General features: G+C 40.9%; 1 protein-coding gene across 2 annotated transcripts in view; it reads left to right on the top strand.

Annotated features, from left to right (window-relative positions):
• Positions 1–5,874: 5,874 nt before the first annotated feature.
• col5a1 (procollagen, type V, alpha 1) overlaps positions 5,875–19,875 on the top strand; it is a 72,120-nt gene continuing 58,119 nt past the window's right edge. For both annotated transcript variants that reach the window (XM_070851121.1, XM_070851120.1), the window contains exon 1: positions 5,875–6,242. In XM_070851121.1, coding sequence (XP_070707222.1) covers positions 6,143–6,242 — 100 coding nt within the window. In that variant the 5' untranslated portion in view covers positions 5,875–6,142. The remainder of the gene's footprint in view (positions 6,243–19,875) is intronic.

Raw genomic sequence — 19,875 nt, 5'->3', positions numbered from 1 at the left:
AACATTTCCTCCTACAGTGGAGTCCTTGTTTCAGTGGTATGTTGAGACATGCAAAGTGTACTCAACAGTGTTCACTCTAAGGTCACTCTAGGACTCATACATTTGCACTCCAAAAGCTGTGCCTGTTCAACAAGTGCAACTCCTAACAGAACATGGACGGTGGGTAACATTTTCAGTGGAGGGAAAACCAGTGGCTGTCTGTGGTGTTTTTCTCCGTCCTGTGGAGACAAATGGACACTGAACAAGTGCACTGAAGATACAATACAATATGGGTGCCAGACTATAATTACAAGTCCCTTCTTTATGACCATCAATGTGCCTAATATTTCAAAACAACATTCAAATGAGCCACAGTTTTACAAAAAGAAAATATGCAAAAGGCATTACCTTAACAATGCAAAATAACTGGCTGCATCGGTGAGTTCTCAGAAGCTAACACTTTCGAAGAGCATAAGCAGATGTTACGCATTTCTTGAATAGCAGAAGTTGGATGAAGCTCAGTATTGTTAAAACAGGAAGAAGGTTGCAGCCCTACTGAACTCAACGATGATGGAGAACACAACAGTTTGCCACATGGGTTTATTAACTGAACTTGCTGTAGTTTCTGGAACATTTTGAGGTTTAGAGCAGCAGTTAAGTGTTAGCGCAAGTGACCAGCTAATGCTTGCTCCATTAATGCAGGACATACAGTACAAGAGCATATATGTGTGGCTGTCTCATTGTGTGTTCAGTTAATACTCAGTGATTGGTTCACGCTTGGCATCAATATTTTTGGCCTGTGTCTGCACTAGATGAAATCGCCGCTTGCGAATCTTTTCCAATACAACATGTCGAAGGAGAGATGGGCTGCAGCTGGGAGCATGAGCAGACAAGTGAGACTGACTCATTTAACACCCGTGTGTTTTTCTTCTCTGATGACAGACAAGTATATATAGCACTCTTTAAGATCTTTCTTTTTCTTAGTGAAGTCTCCTAATGCTGCAAACTTTCCCCTCAGTGTGTTTAGGGAGGTTTGCCATGATACAATCTGGCACAGGATGGGGTCACAGATTGAGGAATGGAAAATATGGTGTCCTGCCATGGCGCATCATGCCAAACAGGCTTTAACAATGCATAACAACACCAGTGTGCATCTAACACAAAATGCGTTGGGTTTGTTTTCTGTCACAAGGTTATCCTGCTTTCTTCAAGATTACAAACACATCCTTACCATTTTTCCATAATTTTGCAACAGCTTGACAGTCGTAATAATAGGATAGAGAATGCAACACTGCAAACTGAAAAAAACATCTGCAACCTGACCTGGTGACGTTGCACATTTGTGTTTCAGATGGCTGTCTACATTAATTACCCTTTGATCGTGATTGGAAAATATAAAAATTGTGTCTCACTCGCTCAGACTGTCTTTTCTTTTCTTTTTTTTCTTAAGGAGAAAGTCAGGTCCTGGATTTCCACCTCTCTGATAGTGCACTTGCTTCCTTTCTATTCAGGACTTGCTTGTGTGCCAGAAAGCACATAAAACAGAGAAGGAAACATGCAAACTCACATTGTGTAACTGTATTTCAAATACACCCTCCCGGATTCTTGATCTGCAGCACAACATCCTAATCTGAGTTTGGAACAGCCAGGAGCTGCTCAGTGCCAGGATCCACGATTTATCTGGTCTTCTGGTGTGCTGTATTTGAGTTTCCACCTTCTGGCTCCTTTAGAGTCTATCATTTAAGTGAAACCACAGAATCAACACCATTCTGTAATTCACCTCCATCACAACACTGAAGAGCAATGTTTTCATTCAATCATTGGGTGTTTGGGAAGTGATTGCAAAGATCTAAAAGGCAGGTTTACATATGTGTAATTCAGCTTGTACAGAGTTTACGAGTTCCTGCCAACTGAAATGTTTTGGTTTACAGGGGACTTGAGGAGGAAGAAGACATGCAGATGCAAGCTCCTGTCTGTATATTCTCTTTTTTACAGTCTTGCCCATAAAGATGTCCCTCTAAAATCCTCCATGTATTTTAAGATGCCCCGGACAGATTAAAACCTTGTGTATTTGCAGAAACACAAAAAAATCCATTCAAACTTTTTTTTTTTTCCAAGTTAAAACTTTAAACAGAAAGTTTAAAGTATCATGCCCTTAAGGTTTTGAAACTACAGCTCCCATAATATGGGGACTTTGGGGAATGTAAACAGGAAGTACAGTGTTGCCATGGTGTCAGTAAGTTGCCTTCAACCTGCTAATTGGCACCGTTAAAAGTGAGCCGAATTAGCTATTTGCAGCTCCTGTTTGCAATGAACCCATGGAAATATAGATACTGAATTACTTTTATACTGAAGAAAACATAAAAACGTGATGATTCTCAGACAAATTCTGAAGTTATAAGGAGCATCTTTTATCTTTGATTTCTAAGTGGATTACTGGATGTTTATTTGTGATGGAGATATGATATCTTCAGATAGTTACACTGAATCTAGAAATGTGTCATGTTAGCTGTGCAACAGTCTCAAATGGCACTTACAGGGTGTAAATATTTATTAACAACTAGTCTCTACAAAAAAAACTGATTCATGTGGTGCAACCAGTTTTAGTAATTGTAGTGATTTAGTGATGTGTGTGTGTGATGTGAATCTCCACTCTGTAAACAGCTAAGTTTGAACTAGTGAAGAGCTGGTGCAACCTGCACACAGTGTGTTTATACTGAGATAAATGTCAAGCTGGAAGATTGGAATCTCTCAGCTGGCTTCAGGGAGTACCTTATCATCTGTGGGTGTTGCTTTAACAGTTAAATCAAAATTAAAACGATGGAATGAATTAACGTGAGTTTCCTTATGGCTTTCATATGCAGTGTGACATTTGGTGAGAGCAGACGTGGAGAGCAGGACAAAGAGAAGCAACTGAGGAAACGGCCCTGAACAGAAAACTGGAACACTAAATCACAATTTACATCTCTGCTTCTTGTGTCTCACAGGGACTTATATTGTGAAATAACATGCTATCTGAGGCACATCCACCAGTGGTCCACCTAAAGATAAATCCTCATGTTTTTTGGTCAGAGGACAGTTTAAGGGAGCAAGTGAAGGTCCTGTACAGGAGTAGTTTGAGAGCTTTGAAATTAGTGTGGTGTAGGTATAACACCACCCTAAATACAGGGCTCAAGCCATAATTTGAACTATATATCTGACCACATAACCATTACATGACCATTATAAGTGGCCAGTTTAGAAGGAGTTGTGTATTCTTGGTGTGTTATAAGTGACTCAGAAAAGTAACACACTTAAACCCAAGAAAGTAGAAACATGGGGTAACATGGGTTACCTGAGGTAAACCTGTTGTGAAGGCTGAAGGATAAAGGCTGATATGCTTAGATATACAGCACACATAGTTACAGTCTGCACATTGATGGCAACTGAAAGGGGATTCCAGGTGTGTACTTTCTGCTAAACGTCTCCGTCTGGCAGCAAATGTATTTGAGTGTTACATAGGGGCATTTAGAAATGTGAATGTGGATCGTCTTTTTTACAACAATGTTTATGTTTATGTTATTTTCAGTTGCAGAATGTAACATATAAAAGGTCTTTTGCGTGTTTTAGAGATGGTCTAACTTTCTGACCACTGAGCATCCGCATTCACACTCATCTTTCACACACACCTCACAATGTCACACAGTGTCAGATGTAGCCATAACCACCGTGATGTTTGTTTACTGTGCTTAAAACTAACTTTTACTGGCCAGTTAATGGAAGCCTGCCCCCCACTGTAGCAGCCATATGACAGCTTATAAAACGCAGCTGCCATTTTTGGCCTTTTTTGAGGCGATGGCAGCAAGCGCTCGTGTTTGAATCTCACTGTGGCTCTAAAATAGTCTTTTTTGTATTAAGTATTGCAAGTATTGCAATATTTAAAGCCCAAATTAGATCTTAGTATAGTACAAAAGAGACAATTCGGGTTTAAAACATTGTGCTTCTTGATGGGAGTATTTCACTGTACTGTAGTAAGTTCTTCTGTGGCAGAAATCCCAGTTACCGTTTTTTGATCTGGACAATAAGTTATGAGCGTGTTTTGCATATTTAACCTGATTAATAAAAAAATGCCAGCTGTTTTTATTTAGTGTTGGGTGTTGTTGTGTGTCATGTCTATAATTGCTGGTGTGCTCCAGTTGTCACAGTTACACGTCCTCCTGCCTGGTCTGTACCTGGTAAAGTAAATACTGTTATATTGTTATATTTCAGTAACACTCCACTATAAGGGCTGTGAATTTAAATATTTTTCTATGCCAGTAAGTGCACCCTCTCTCTTCCAAGTTCCCATTAAGTACAGTGCACAACACCAAATTGAAAGTCCACTTACAGTTACAGCCTCAGCAGAGCTTTTGGAGTTTACATTTTGTCCAGAGGCCCAGAAGCCTTACTGCCGGAAGTGCTGCATAGTTTTTGTGCATCAAACTGAATTTTGGTATAGATTAAATTTCTTTAGACTTAAAAAAGATAATGACAAGGGACCCTTTTATAAGATATGGCCAAAGGTCTGGTAATAATACAGGTAATGTGTTCTGTGGCTGTCTGTAACAAACAATAAAACCTTATTGCTTTTTTCTTTTTTTAAAATCATCAACCTGCTCGTGAGGAATCATGGGTAGAATAACTTATTGTGAGGCCCCAGAGCACAAATTGCTGTTGGTTAAGTCATTCAAATCAATTTTAATAATATAGCCCTAACTCACAAATATGCCTCAAAGGGCATCACAACCTGTACAGCATACAGCACCCTCTATCCTTGGACCCTCATGTTATTAAATACTACCATGAGAGCTCAGAATCAGCAAATATATATAGGCATAATAGGAAATGATTACTCAACACAAGGCCACAAGATTAAATAAGATATAGGACATGTCTTCTTCTTTTTTTTTGATATTGTGCATTCTCAAAGTAAATGTCCAAGTGATGAAATACCAAAAAGTGAAACGTGGGTTTTTGGGGGTCCCTGTGGGTCCCACTTTGGTACTTTATAAAGTACATTAACTTAAATAATGAAGGTAAAGTTCATTATTAAGAAGTAAAAGTGAGTAATCCAGCCATGTGTGGGATAGTGGAAGAGTGTAGTGTTCACTATTGTTGTTGAGAATCAACCTGGCTGACTTCATAAAAGAAATCATTTTAAAATAATACTTAATAGGATATTGTTCAATGAATGATAATTTATATAATACATCTTCTCACTCTGAGTGTACATGTTGTTGGTGGTAGTAGTAGTGGTAGTAGTATTATTGGTATTATGTAGTACAGCACCTTACTATGATTGTGCATGTTGTTATATATTTTTATTAGTAGTGGTATTCTTCTTCTTCTTATTATTATTATTATTATAAGACTCTTTTGGAGCTGTGTGTAACAAAAAGCAATTTCCCCCTAGGGATTATTAAAGTAATTCTGATTCTGATTCTGATTCTGATTCTGAACCTGGAAGTTCACAGACAAACGCGGCTCCCACCTGTTGGTTCACATCCAGCTTGCAGAATTACAACTTCACGCAACAAATTCGTGCGTTTTTAAAAGCTTTAGCTCCTGATTAGTCTCAGAGGCGGTTTGCTTTTCCCGCTCTGCAGGGCTCCTGTGCAAATAGCGGACTCCATGTAAAAGAATTCAGAGCGCAAGAATTGTAGGCGTGAAACTTTCCCCTCAACTTTTTCCTCCCACCCACGGCCAATAACAGGGCTGCGTCTCGTGTGTGAACTCCTCTGATTTGCCCGAGTGTCCTGTCGGCGGAGTGAGTGACAGCCTTTGGGGGGGGAGAGACGTTTCTGTGTGTTGCCCCGTTGGACTTGAAGGGGCTTTACGTGACGCCTGGAAGAGGGGGCGACACTTGTGAACGGAGGCGCAGCGCTGCAGGACAGATCAGTAAAAGCTGAGAGGAGAGGAGCCGTGCGGGAGAGACGGGCGCCCATCCGTCAACTAGCTGGAGGAAGGCACACCAACAAACCCTTATGGCTGCTTGAGACATAACGATACACCCCCCCTCCCCCTTTTTTCTCTTTCTCTGGGACTTTTGGCTTTTAGTATTGTCCTGACCAGAAGTTGTTGCAAGTCTAATTAGTTGCTCCAAGTTGAAAAGTGAATCCACTTGCCGTGGACGTCTCTGGCGGTCATGGATACCCATATAAGATGGAAAGTTAAACGGAGGATAAGGGACGCCCAAATCACTTTAGCGGTGATTCTGCTTTTTGTCACATCACAAGCAACTTCAGGTAAGATGCAGCTGTGAGGTTCCGTGGATACGCGTCTTGGAGCTGCGCAAAAGTTTTTCTCTTTTGTTAAAGTGGATCACTGTGATGCCCCCACCACGACCACCACCACCACCACCCCCCTCCTCCTGCTCCTGAACTCATCTGTCATGCCATTAATTGTGCCTTAATGTATTCAGCTTTGCTCTGCCTGAAAACTAAGGGTCAAGGTATCTTAAGGCTGCAGGTTTTCTTTTGGGAAAGTCTCTCATATGGATGTGGCCGCTTCTTGTGTCTGCGATCTGGAGCTGTCTGCAGGGAGGTTGTGCAAAAGTTTTGCCACTGTAAAACATCCAGTAGCTGATTAATATAGATGTAGGCCTAAATAAGTCATAATAATGGCTTGTTGTGTTAAATGCACAAGATAGTAGAAGGTATATTTTACATTATGTCTCTGAATCACAAATAAAACGTGTTATTCAGATGTCCAATTTTGCATTTTGCAGTGTTATTACTATGTTCATATGGGAACCTTTCTGTGGTGCGGTCAAAGAAGGCCTGTCTATTTCTTTTTTTTTTAACTGATGAGAGGGATGAGCATAATTTTCATAAGAGGGAGGGGCTGTCGCTCATCTGAAGTGGTAGGGTGGAGCCGCCTTAAGGGCTTCTACATCAGGAGTCACAGTTTCTGAAGCCAGGGGCCCTTTGCTGAGGCTCAAAAACTCCTCATATTTCATTAAGTGCATTCTAAAAGTTCTCGTCATGCTCGTTAGCAACAGTTTTACAGCTCAGAAGTCTGAAAATATGAATGTAAATGTTTGGTTTGTCACTTACATATCAGCTACATCCAGTCCATATATAGGCTTAAAGAGAGAGGTGATTTTTATTATCATTGGACACTCTTGTGTGGCACTGTTGTATCCCAGAGGTCATGCAGTGCTGTGGCAGTGGGGCTGGGGCAGTGGGGTCTGGCCCCCATGTATTATTAGCATCGTAAGACTGCCTGGCATGGTTGGTGGTCTGCTGTGAGGCTCTGACACAGGACTTTGAGGTGAACAGGTGGCTTCTTCTGTCTGCTTCACGACAGTCAGAAAGTGTCCAAGATTGTGCTGATGGTATGAATGTGATGTCCCAGACGGAGCCAGACGCTTAATCTAAAGCTCAGTCCGTTGTGGAAAATGGGAAATTATTAGGATAAAAAACTGATGCAGCTGAAGTGGTTTTACAAGCTCAAACAGGCTATACTGTTAAACATGTAAAGGAATTACTGCAGCCTGTTTATTTTCCTGTTTATTTTCATGTTGCCTATAAACACTGGTTGTTAACTGAACACAACTTAGGTCACTGTATAACCGTTGGATCCAGATCTGGGTCATTTTTGATGACAGAGGAGGAGTTGGCGTTGAGTTTTGCTGGGCTGTTAAAGAGCATGGGGCTGAATCCATTTTAATGCAGCAGGCTCGATTTAATCAGCTCTTAATAGTGACTCTCAAAGGTGTTGGTACAATTCCTGAAAGTTGACACTCAACGCATGCCGAATGAGAAATACCCGATGACTGAGTGCGAGCAACATGCTGACTACATGCAAAATTTATGTAGACTAATTGTCTTGTTCGTCAAGTTTAAGATTTTTACTTTTTGTCCAGGATTTTACTGATTTCTGTTCACCTAATTATTACATATAGTATTGGATATGATATGATAAAATGTGAATTTTTAGCATGTATCTCCTCCATCTACATAGAACAGCGATTACAGACTATTAGCTAGTTTATCAGCTGTAAAAGATTCGTCTTGACCCAAACCAGATGACCTCATAGCCTCAGGGAGGAGACTGATCTGAAAGCTTGCAGAGGCCTGCCCAGAAACACCATCACTGGTTAATTTGGAGTTGACAACTCCACACACATCATGCTTCCAATAGAAGTACCAATATGGGGTGAAATAGAATAAAGATATCAATTGTATTATTGCTGGTGTGTGCAGAGTAACTCACAACAGTCTGTCGCTGAGACGTGGCTCAAATTTTGGCTTCACTTTCTCTGAAATTCTTGTGCGACTAGCTCGCTAGATTTAGCAATAAGTCTGCCTAGCCTTGTGGAAGACTCCGGTCGTGTGCAATGAGAGAAATAAAACAAGTGAACAACTCTAATAACACAATTGATTGTAATTTATTGAGCTTATTTAATAATTACTTAGTGGATCTGAGTTCAAATCTCTTATGAAATCTTTGATAATGATTTTTAATATGAATTAAGGTTGTCATTTGGCTGATTAGAATGATGTAAGCTCTACAAAACCCTCTTTTAAATGTAAGAATTACCACCACACACCATAAATTCATTAGGAAAATATTTATATGAGGTAATAAATCAGGGTCGTTTTCTCATAGACTTCCATTCATTCGGACTTCAGTTTGCAACCAGCAGAGTTGCCCCCTGCTGGCCAGTAGAAGGAATGCAGGTTTAAGACACTTGTGCATAGGCTTCACTTTTCAGACCCAGAAAACAGGCCCACTTCTTTAATACGGTCTATGGTAGCCCACAATTGCAGACTGTAAAACCAAAACGAATAGCAAAAAGACACTAAATGCTGAGGGAATTTCAGGTCTAGTGATAATTCTGAGGATCCCTTTCACATTATGGTCATTTGTTAGTATAAGATAAAAGTTAGTGTAGCTTTAAGGTTATACCAGTGCACTGAACCTCGAAAAGACAAGTCTGCAGTCACATGTAGTGTAGCTTGTTAAATGGTTAGCCTGTTAGCCTAACAGTAAAGAGAGAAAAGAGTGAGATGTGCCTCCAGGGTATACACTGATTTTTTTTCCTGCACAGTATTAAATTGTTTGAAGTCAACAGAAGCCTGACATCATAGAGCGTCAGTGCACTGGATGTAAGTCAAGCTTTATTAGAGAGAGTGAAGTCATAGTTCACAGTTCTAAAGACAGGTCATCTTGCCTTGGCATTAATGAGGAAGCCTTGCTTTAAATCCATGTGAAAAGTGGTAATAACAGAAGGCCTAGAAGATATGGAGGTTAAGAATGAGAAGAGGGGTCAGAGTTCAAAGGTGAAGGTCGGGACTTTTGGATTGCCACTGCTGTCAGGTTTACAGTTTCACGGCCTGAAGAAAGGAATTCCTGCTGTTGAGCCTCCACTGCTCCTTGATTCAGTAAATTCTCCTCTGACTCCTGGAGGTCAAAGAGAAAGAGCACGTAGTCATACTATATATTTCAGATCAGGGTTTAATGCTTTCTCTGCAACAATTTACAGTTTTTTTTAGACTCTGTACCCCTAAACAATTCCTTGACATCTTGATCTGATTTAGGTAATAAAGATGGTGTGTTCTAGTTCATGTTTTTAGATGTGTATATCACATCCATTCAAATGTAAAAGAACACCTTGGCCTCCTAGTGTGGGACCTCAGTTGTTTTTTCATTTTATGATCAGCATACCCGCTGTAGACCAAATCTAATCTCTTTTCCAAATGGTTTCCTGTGTGTTTCTGCTGAGTTGCTTTTTCTACTTAGTTCCCTCAATCAATGGACTCTTTTCACAAGTCTTAGAAAATTTGTTTTGACTCTTTTTACCATGGTTTGTTATCATTAATTATCCATTTTTTCCCCGGTGGTGTATGTGTGTAACAAACATTCACACAGGACCAGAACCTACTTGTGCAGAGTACTTCAGTCATCAAAAATACTGAAATAACATTCTTTGAATACCTTGTGAAAATGAAAACAAGAGTGGATTTTGGCCAAACCCACTGATGGTAATAGATGACAGTATTGAAAGGACTAGCGGATATGCTAAGGAATCAGGAAGTGTAGCCGCGATGCCAAGAATTATGCTATATATTAGGCAGCGATGTTTGTTTTATCCTTATGTACGTTTTAAAGGGATAAACAGAAGAAGGCCTCACTGTTTCACTGAGTGCCTTCACATCTGGAATCGATAAGTTCCATTGTGCTGTCTGCTAAGCCCTCCAAAAAGCCAGAAAAAATGTCTTCCAGATGTTTTCTTCCCATTCGTGGTGGAACAGGGGACCATGAAAAAAAATACTGTTGCATTTTTCAAAAGAAAATACACCATTCTGCGCTGGTTTTAGTGAAAATTCCTAATCGAATAACATCTGCAGCCTTAGAGCTGAGTTTGTAAAAATAATACCAGTGTGCCTTGCGTTTCAGCCAGGTTTGCACATCCAGGGTCATTAAAAGGTTCTTTTTGTTTAAGTGAGCCAACTTTATGACAGGGTTAAAGGTCGAATACAGCTGGTCCGCAGCTGTTTTTCATTTATAGTCTCTTTATATCTGCAAAACTCCTCTTCTAAAGGAATTCATATGGAGAAATCCATTTTGCCTTTTTGTCACAGTGTGTAAAGTTCTTCATGAGGCCAATTAAAAAAGCAGAATTGAACAAATTGCATAACTTCCGGTTTGCTGTATTTTTAAATTTTACAAGATGTTAACAGCTGGTTGCCCCAAAGGATGCTATAGCACTACGGCCCTTCTTATTTTCTTAATACCATGTATATGATTGAATGAAAGGACATGTATACCACTGTAGACTTATTTTTCATTTAGAGCAGTTTGTTTTGGAGATCTGTCAGAATCAAATTAGCACAGTTTGTTCAAGGTGAGAGGCAGACACAGATGTGCATTAGCATTATCGCCAAGCTACATGGCAGCCAAAAGACACTGACATCACCGTCTCCCATTAGTAGTCCTCTGTCAGGCAGACATGTAACTCTAGTTTTTACACAGGCTGCTTCTTACTCACCTTTAAGTGGCAATCCTGAGGTCATGTCCAACTCAATCAGATAACTGGCGGTGGAAAAAAGTGGCTTCTTGTGTGTGCCTATTGCCATGGCGCAGAGGAAGGAATCTGAGTTAGTTGGACTGTGGAGAGAAGCAGTGACCCTGCAGTTGCATTCTGTAAATGCAGGCTTTGTGGAAAGGACTCTGTAAATCAGCTCTAATGCCTGATAACAACATTGGAGATAAAACAAAATATGCAGGACAAGTTTTTGACCCCGTGTTGGAGTTTAGTAGATCCTTTGTGCAGCACAAGTAGTGCATTATTTGCCATATTCTGGACAATATATTGTCTGTTCCTTTTCCAGACTAATCAAGGGTCAAATAATTGCTGCTCAATGGTGCTCTGTACTAATGACACAGCGTGCTTGATTTGAAGCCAGAAACACATGGTTTTCTATAAAAAGGTGTTGTGACCAAAGCTCGTAAGAAAATACAGGGCAAAGTTGGATCAGTTCAGTTCAAATTATAACTGAAAGGGATGGTGTTTTCTGTACTCCCTGACAGACAAAAGAGAACAAAATGGAGGCAGTGGTGTTTGAAATGTCAACACGAACACATCAGTGATGTTAAGAGTTGGATGTGCTACCTCATGATGTAACTGCCACTCTTGAATTTGATTTTTGACAGTATGCTTTGTTGCACCGTGTAGTGCACGGCAGAGTGAACAGTTAAGTCTGGTCCAGGCTCACAAGAGGAGTGTTCACCTCAGCTGGGAAACAGTGCTTTTCTCTGTAATGGGGTATTATAATCATTGAGCATGGAAAGCAATGTATGACTCATCCTTTCCAACCCCATTCCCCCTTCCCCAGCCCAAGCTTAGCCACAGCCTGGGCAATAGAAACACTGAGTGTAAGCATTTCTTTCCTACTAGGGGAAATACAATGGTTTCTGGTCACTCCAGAAACTTCACTGTCGACACATGCATTCTATTTTTACTTTATTAGGTGATGAAATTAGTGAGAGCTGGAATGGAAAGGCAGCATTAAAGTTAGACAAGTTTTTTGCCCATTCAGCAGTATTTTATAATTAAGCCTTGGGCTTAATTAATTTTTGTTGCAATGAGGGACCAAGCTAGACTCTGACCGCAAACACTGCTATGTACTGAAGCAAACTCAAGCAGATGTGTTGCACAAAGGAAGGAACCTCTCCTAGACATTACATTCATACAGTACTAATTTGCAGCAGTATATTCATTTTGTCAATTATGTTTTCCACCAACGTATTGAGAAAATGTTGTGAATGTATCTGCCAAGTGAACGTATCGGTAAAATGTTCACTGACAGCATATTTTTGTTGAATATATCCGCACGTCTCACAGCACTTGGTCAACTTTAGAGAAACAGTGTGATGTTTGCTACACATTAGCACGAGGCACAGTGTGTTTATTGTGTTAACATATAACAGAAACCACAATTGTTCCCTAACCTTAGCCAAAATGCATTTGTTGTGCAAATCTTACCACATGCAGGACACAGGATGCGAAGTCCTGCACTTTGTACGTACGAAAAAACTCAAAGAAATGTTACCAGAAAACATAATCTAGGCAGTAATTACAATTTCTCATGAAATTGGGTCTGCAGAAAGTTAGTGTATATGACATGGTTGGTTTGTCAACTCTCATCTCATTTTCTCTTGAAAAAGATTTTGTTAAGAATAATAGCTCACTTGACCTGCGACATGGAGACGGAAGCCAGTTTTGATGATTCATAATTGCTGACTCAGGTAAAGAGGCCTACTGTCAGTCAGTCACTGACTTCTGTTCACCCACAGGGTTGAGGTTGCCCAGGTATGACACTGGTTAAAGTGTCAATGGGAGATGAATTGATGGTTGTCTTGGCTGTCACTGCAACTCCGGCAGATTATCTGGCGCTGAGGATGGAAAGCTTTCCTCACCCTAAGGTGCAATTACAGTGTGTGTTATCACTGTCATAAGAACAATGATTGATAACATTTTGGTTTTCCATTTTCGTGTTTTGTCACTCTTTCCACGCTTCACTGAAGCTGTGCCATTTATTTTTTTAACTTTCCCTTTTGACATTGATGGTTGATTGCTTGTGTATTGTACTGCTTTAAATGGATTACTTACATTTCCTTCCTTTGTCTCAAGTTGTCAGTATTCAGTAATGAAACGTGTAGAAAATAGATAGTTTTTAATGCCATGTTATCTACTCTTATTCCAACATACAGGTGGCCATATACTTATCATCTGGTTAAAGCATTTCTTTGCAAATGTTATTGGGCCATTGAGTTCACTGATGAAGTGAGAAAACATTGCATATATGGACTGATTCCCATCATTAGCTAAGAGGCACAGCACCTCAGTGAAGTGAAAATGTGCCACTTAAGTTTGATAGGCCTCACTATTGTGTGTTCGTAGTGGGGAAAAAGGAAAAAGCTTCACAATTGTGCAGGATTTCATATTTATTAGATTCAGTTTCATTGCTTTGTGTCAGTGTGGTGGTGCTGGAATAATGGTTATCTGTGCGGCTAGGAGAGAGGAAATGGTTCTTAAATGTCACTACTGCCGGGCCGTCTTTTATCATTGATTTCTCAGCCATCGAAACTGCATCTGCTGTGGGAGAGGCAGAATGAGGAAAAGGCTTAATTTCTGGAAAAGATAAAGTGGGGAGAGGGAAATAAAGTGTCTAATGGTGGTTAGAAAATAAAACTGAATGAAACTGCTGGAAAAGGTGAAAAAAAGTACAAAAGTAGAGTAATGATAAGAAGAGATAAAAAAAGGCAGAGACAGTGGCTGTCACACACGTGCCACAAAAGTACCATTCCTGTATTTTCTTGCAGTAAAATGAGCATTTAGAGGTGCACCGTGGAATTTTGACTCAGTTTTTCCATCTTAGTCTGTGGTGGACGGCAGACAGTGATTTATCTCCACCGCTGTGAGCTGCAGCATGGAGACAGTGAAGTAAACCATCTGGTATTCCCCCTGTTAAAGCAATAAGAGTCCGGCTGAAGCAGTGAGCCTCAGAGTACACAAGAGAAGCTCTGGCCAGAAAAACTCTCTGTTCTCTGGATCATCTTTCAGGTCCGTGTGCTCGTGTTTGTGTGGGTGTGTAAGTCAGTATGTCTGTGGGTGTAAGTGTGAATATGCAAGACTATGTTTGCAGATTCTGTGTGAGTCTGTCTATGTATGTGTGTTTCCTGTCGTTTTTAGGCTGGGCTTAGTCTTTGGATATCTCACGATGAACATCCGATGAGCTGATCGTGACCGGCGGAATGAAGCCATTAGGTGTATAAACAGAAAGATCTCACTCTTCTCATTTCCTCTTCCGCCTCTTCCTCCCCGCTGCTGTTTTCACGTGCAGCCCTCGGCCCAGGTCACTGGGTCAGTGTCCTGAAAAGTCTGGACTAAAGCTGGCAGATAAAATCAAACTTAACTGAGATGGGCATGTGAGATCTTACACAGGCTTCATTTTGATCATGTTTTGCTCAGACACTGTCCTCAGATGACTTTGAGACTTGTTAATCAACAAAAAATGCCGTAAATGCATGCTGACATTCATCTTTAGCCAAAACAAAGCGGCTGACAACATGGCGATTGCTGTTGCTAATGCTAATACTTCAGCATCAGAGTCGTAACTTTTACTGAACAGCATCCACTGTGGCAAAAGTAGACACGATATCAGTCGACTGATATGTTGATCTAGAGTTTTCTAACATTAGCTAACATTAGCCAACACAAACTAGTGGTCATACCAGACCAAGTAAGGCAGTACTAGCAGTTTTATTGCTTATAAACTCAACTTTTCTTTTTTAAGTGGAGGTAATCACATAATCTCACTTTACACACTCTCACCACTACTTTTGGACTTCTTTTTGATTTTATTGTTGGTTAACACCAAAACGGAACAGCTGTGCTTGCAATAATTTTATCTTGAGAATCTTGACAATTATTTACCTGGAGATAACATAGCTTGTTTTCGTGTGACAATTGAATTATTGGGTAATTTATCTGGTTATCTCTACGAAACTGATTTCTCAAGATAATGAGGTAATTTATCACGAGAAAACAACTTGTGTCTTCGAGATCACAGGGTTATTATGGAGAACTTCCACATGAGTGTTGGGCTCATTTAACCAGCCTTCAAGATCACTGTCATGACTGTCACAATGCACTTTCTGCCATGTTGAAGTACAAGCCGATGCTCTGATCAATAATGTGTACTCCTACATCTGACATTTTCAGTTTAAGTCAGTTGCTATAGTTGTTAAGAGGCCATGTGTGGCCCACCAGAAAATATTCCCTTTTCATTCTTATTAACATTATTAAAATGAACTGTTTTTCGACTAATGCTCTGTTTGTCCATTTTGGAAGCATGAGCAGTGGATCCTGTCCAAGCCAGGGGGGGGCAGTAACAGAGAGTTTGTGCCTCAGGAAAAACCTTTACCCACAGACTGCTAGCTTCTTGTCCTTCTGCCAAGAGCCATCTGTCGGAACAGTAACTAATGCTTCTCTCTGATCGGGGACCTAAAACGTATGCATGCAGGCATGGCACTCCTGGTCTCTGATCAACATTATGAAGAGATGTCTTGTTTCCGCATGATAAAAGATGGAATATCTCTTTAACACAAGATAACAAATCTTGTATTCTTGAGCACGGTCGTTCTCAGCTTCTGCACATAAATGTATATATTTCTCAATTATAGTAACAACAGATTTTTGTCATATAAACTCGACCTCGTTGGGATTTTACTGTAGCCAAGTATAACATAAACAGGCACCAGCATGTCACGTTGACATTTGTACATTCTAGCTGCGATCTTGTCCTCACAATCGTGTATGTGTGAGCACAGTCTTTTGTACATGCTGGAGCTACTTGAACTTTAGTTTGAACCTCGCCGCAGAGCTTTTGTGTAAAAGAGTAGTGATTGCCAAGAAATCTGTCAGACAGCAGTTTGGTAGGTTTAATTAAGCCGAGGAGCAGAGGTGTGTGTGATTGCTTGCCATCTCGGTAACTGACATTCCATTCAGGTTTGTGTGTTTCTCCCTAGTTTACTTGTGTCCATGCAGTGTATGTATTGCACTCAATCTAGTGAGTGTAATGTCGGCAGTTTGATTACCAGCTCTGGTCACATGAAACCCAGAAGCAACAACTTGTGGTCAGTGCTGATGAAAGTGTGTCAGGAACTGCGCTTAAATCAAGGTCTCATACTGTGTTTTATAGCAGACAGGCTGCCTCTAAGGCTGAAACAAAGACTACTTCTACAAACTAAATAAATGCCAATAAACTTTTGTGAGATAAAGAGATCAAGGTTAATCTTTAAGGGAAAAAAGATCAGAGGCACTATTTCTCAATGCACGTGCTATACAGTATTTAATGAGTGTTTGTATTGATCCTGTGTCAGGATCCAGGTGGCGTACCATCTCAGCTAAATAGTCTCCTAGGGGAACCCCTCCTGATTTTTTTTTTAGACTGTTAAGCAAGCTTTTGGAAATTTTGCTCAATAGCGACTACTGTGTTCACAAATGCTGGGACAATGTTGAATGACTGGTTAACCGGTTATCTTAGACCAAGTGAGGCTGTAGCTGCAAAACGCCTGAATGTTTTTAATTGAGCAAGAGTGTGTTTTATTGCTTGTGAATCCCACTTTTAATTTATAAGAGGAAGAATGTCTTAGCTCGTCTTTTAAAAAGTTACATAGTCTCTCTTAAAGTAATTAAAGCCAGGGCCTTAATTGTAACCTGCTGTATTCACAGTGAGGCTCCAGCTTCACAACAGTTGGCTTCAGTTAAGTTTTATAACAGAATCAGGTGAAATTAGAAAAAAAAAAAAAAGAAAAACCTCTTACACCCTCCCTGTCTGTGATGCGCTCTAGGAGGGGGAAGTTTCTTATTGGGCGTTCTTGTTTTCAGCTGTGCTGTTCTCCAAGAAAAGCAGGGTCCTCTTTATGGCTGCTAATTACTCCTTGTCCTCAGCGCCAGGTCAAGCATGTGCCTGGAGATTCAGGCCTCACTTCAGGAAGGGCTGGAGGAGGAGGATAGGGGGCAGGGAAAGAATGAAGAATGTTAATCTCCCCCCCGTGAAAAACTCCTAATTCACTGGTCCAGCACCCCTTCTACTGTCAAATGAAATGGTGCCGTCTGGAGTCACTAAATGTTGTTACAGAATGTGTGTGTGTGTGTGTGTGTGTATGTATGCATTTGTGGAAATCAAGGATAGATGGATAGTTTAGGGGAATGGGATCCACTGCAGTCTTGGCATTGAGCCGAGAGCAGGATCATGAATCTGGCACTCAAGCTACCGTTCAGAGAAAGAGAGAAAAAAGGTAGAAAGAACGTTAAGTGACTACAAAACGACATCATACCCACTTTTCAATGTAACAGTTGGTGGTACTGTATTAAGTTTTACCACACATTTTAAAATAATTCACACTTAAACCATATACTTTTATGAATTCATTATCCTTTACTATGCTGCAACCTCATCCAAACCATGTCTGACAAACAAACCCATAAAAAGAGTAAAACAAAGTTAACCGCTCCTCTTATAGCACGTCACATCAAAGATACAGCGCTTTGCTTACCAATTTGTATGTTACACTTACAAGTTTCCACTGAACACATGGTTTGGAAAGACCCAACTGTGGGAGTAAAAGTGGATACGTAATACCCCATCCATCTAAAAGTTTATCTTTCAGAAAAAAACCCCAAAAGAACAAGAACACGAGGGCCTCATAACTAGACACAAGTTTGATTTGTGCAGAGTTTTAGGAAGACAGGTTGGACTTTTAACATGTCACGTCCTTGGTTGCACTCTCTTGGATTTATGTTGTAAATGCATTTTCTTGTAGATAGCAGATGCTTTGTGGCTGAAAGGAGCATAACAGACGCCTGGAAAAGTGCCCCAGTGTGTCTGTGGAGGCAATGCACAGACGACACGAGAAGCAAAATAAGAAGCTGCTTATGCTTATGCATGAAGAAGCCTCCAAGGAGCGCTAAGACTTAAAGGATGCACTGTATTTGTAGTATTGCTTTTTTGTGCCGTGCTCCGTTGCATGAAAGTAGTCAAAGCAGCAGAAGAGAGACAGCAGGCTGCCAAAGAGCAAATGTACACAAGACGTATGTGTGTCATATAAACAGTTCCTGTGTATGTGCGGAAAACCTGCCCCTTGGATGTGAGGGGCTGTGGTCAGAGGGAAAAATATTTTTAGCATCAAGTGCCAGAGGTGTTGGTCTCTTGAGGGATCTGCCATGCTAAGTGGGTAAACATCTCAGCTTAACAAGGTGGGACTGAGACCCGTACCTGCGGCTTAGGATGTGGTCAGGACTGCTTCCGCTGGAAGGTCGACTGCCGGTGACAGAAATCCATGAATGAGGGTGTGTGAGAATATGTGAAAGAGGGAGGGAAATGGAGCTGGTACTGTTTGTTGGAACCCTCTGAGGTGCTGATCTGACTGCCTTTTCTTAGTGAGAGAATGGATCAGATATTTCACATGAGGTGAGTCAACGTTTTACTGGAAGAGACATTTGCTGCCTCTCGGATAGGTTTTTGATACGTCTACTATGCTGCAACTGTTGTCTGTACAGGGATATATTGCTATGCTACCCTTCCACCTTCCTCTTCCTTCTCCACCTGGCTCACCTCCAGGTGACCCAGCAGTGGCGTTGTGGTCGCTTTTAGATCCAAACAAACCAATGCAACATATTTTGCATGAGGAAAAGTATATTGGAAAATGGTAATGAGAAGCAGTTTGATAAACAACGGACTGATGGAAGGAAAGTGTGGTTCCCAGGTATGGAACAGGGGCCATCCCAATGACGATTGTTTCCTTCCCAAAAGCCGTTGATCTTCATGGGATTATCTTGTGTCAGTGTGGATTAGCAAAAGCAACACTCCTCAGCAGGGGTCGTGACACAGTTAGCATCGACTGGATGCTCCTCACAGACTTCCCCCACTTTCTTCCTTTCCTGTGGTGCTGAGCTGGCTGGTATATTGATGTTGTTATTTTTATTATGACAGCCATGTTGTTGTAATGCACTGAGTGGAGTCCGCTGCTGCCTAAAGCTAATTCACTGAATCATTTATCACTGCATGTTGCTGTCATCTGTGTGGCTGTGGCTGTGGCTTGTTGGAAACATCAGATAAATAGAGGTAGTTTGCCACCCACTTCTGGTGTTTATCCGTCTGTGTTTAGACAGACTACAAATATGCTTAAAAGCAACAAAAGCATCATGAGCACTGTTTCACAGTGACACTGAAATGATAGCTATATGGCTGCAGCTGTTTTGCCATGTTGACAATAATCTTTGAGTACTCTAACGCCTACATGAGTATTACGAGGAGGAAAATCATTTAGCATGATGATCATATGAGGTGAGTCATGAAGTGAGTGTTTGTACCTGTCACCAGTCTCTGGGTGTACCCAAGGTCGTGTCCATATAAGGAAATGGGGAGACTGCATGGTAGGAAGAGGCTACAGGAAGATGACTCAGATGGAGATGGAAAGGGGAGGCTAGGGCCTTCTGGTTCTAACAGTCTGAGGATCACAGTCTAAGCCCACATGTAGAACCGGTCGTGGATCTTGACACTGTAGCTTGTCGCTGTGTTGAACCATAGAAGAGTTGGGTTATTTCCATGCCTTTTATGGACTCTGTCTGTGCAACCGTCAGTGATCGATTGATTCATCTCCCAAGGGATAATGTGCTGTTGGATGTTGGCACGTTGGAGGGAATTACTGTGGTGCCAAAGCAGACTGTTGTGGCTTTTACAGGGAACATTTGTAGCTGTCTGACAAAAGGGCAAAATTGTGAGCTTTGCCTTTGGTCAACCAAGGCCCTTGTTAAAAACGATATTAAATAAAAGTGCTATATGTCACTTACCTCACTTA

This window comes from Pempheris klunzingeri, chromosome 19 (genome assembly GCF_042242105.1).
Source record: "Pempheris klunzingeri isolate RE-2024b chromosome 19, fPemKlu1.hap1, whole genome shotgun sequence".
NCBI lineage: Eukaryota > Metazoa > Chordata > Actinopteri > Acropomatiformes > Pempheridae > Pempheris > Pempheris klunzingeri.
Note: the sequence above shows the minus strand (reverse complement) of the source record. Positions and strands in the feature narration are given on the sequence as shown.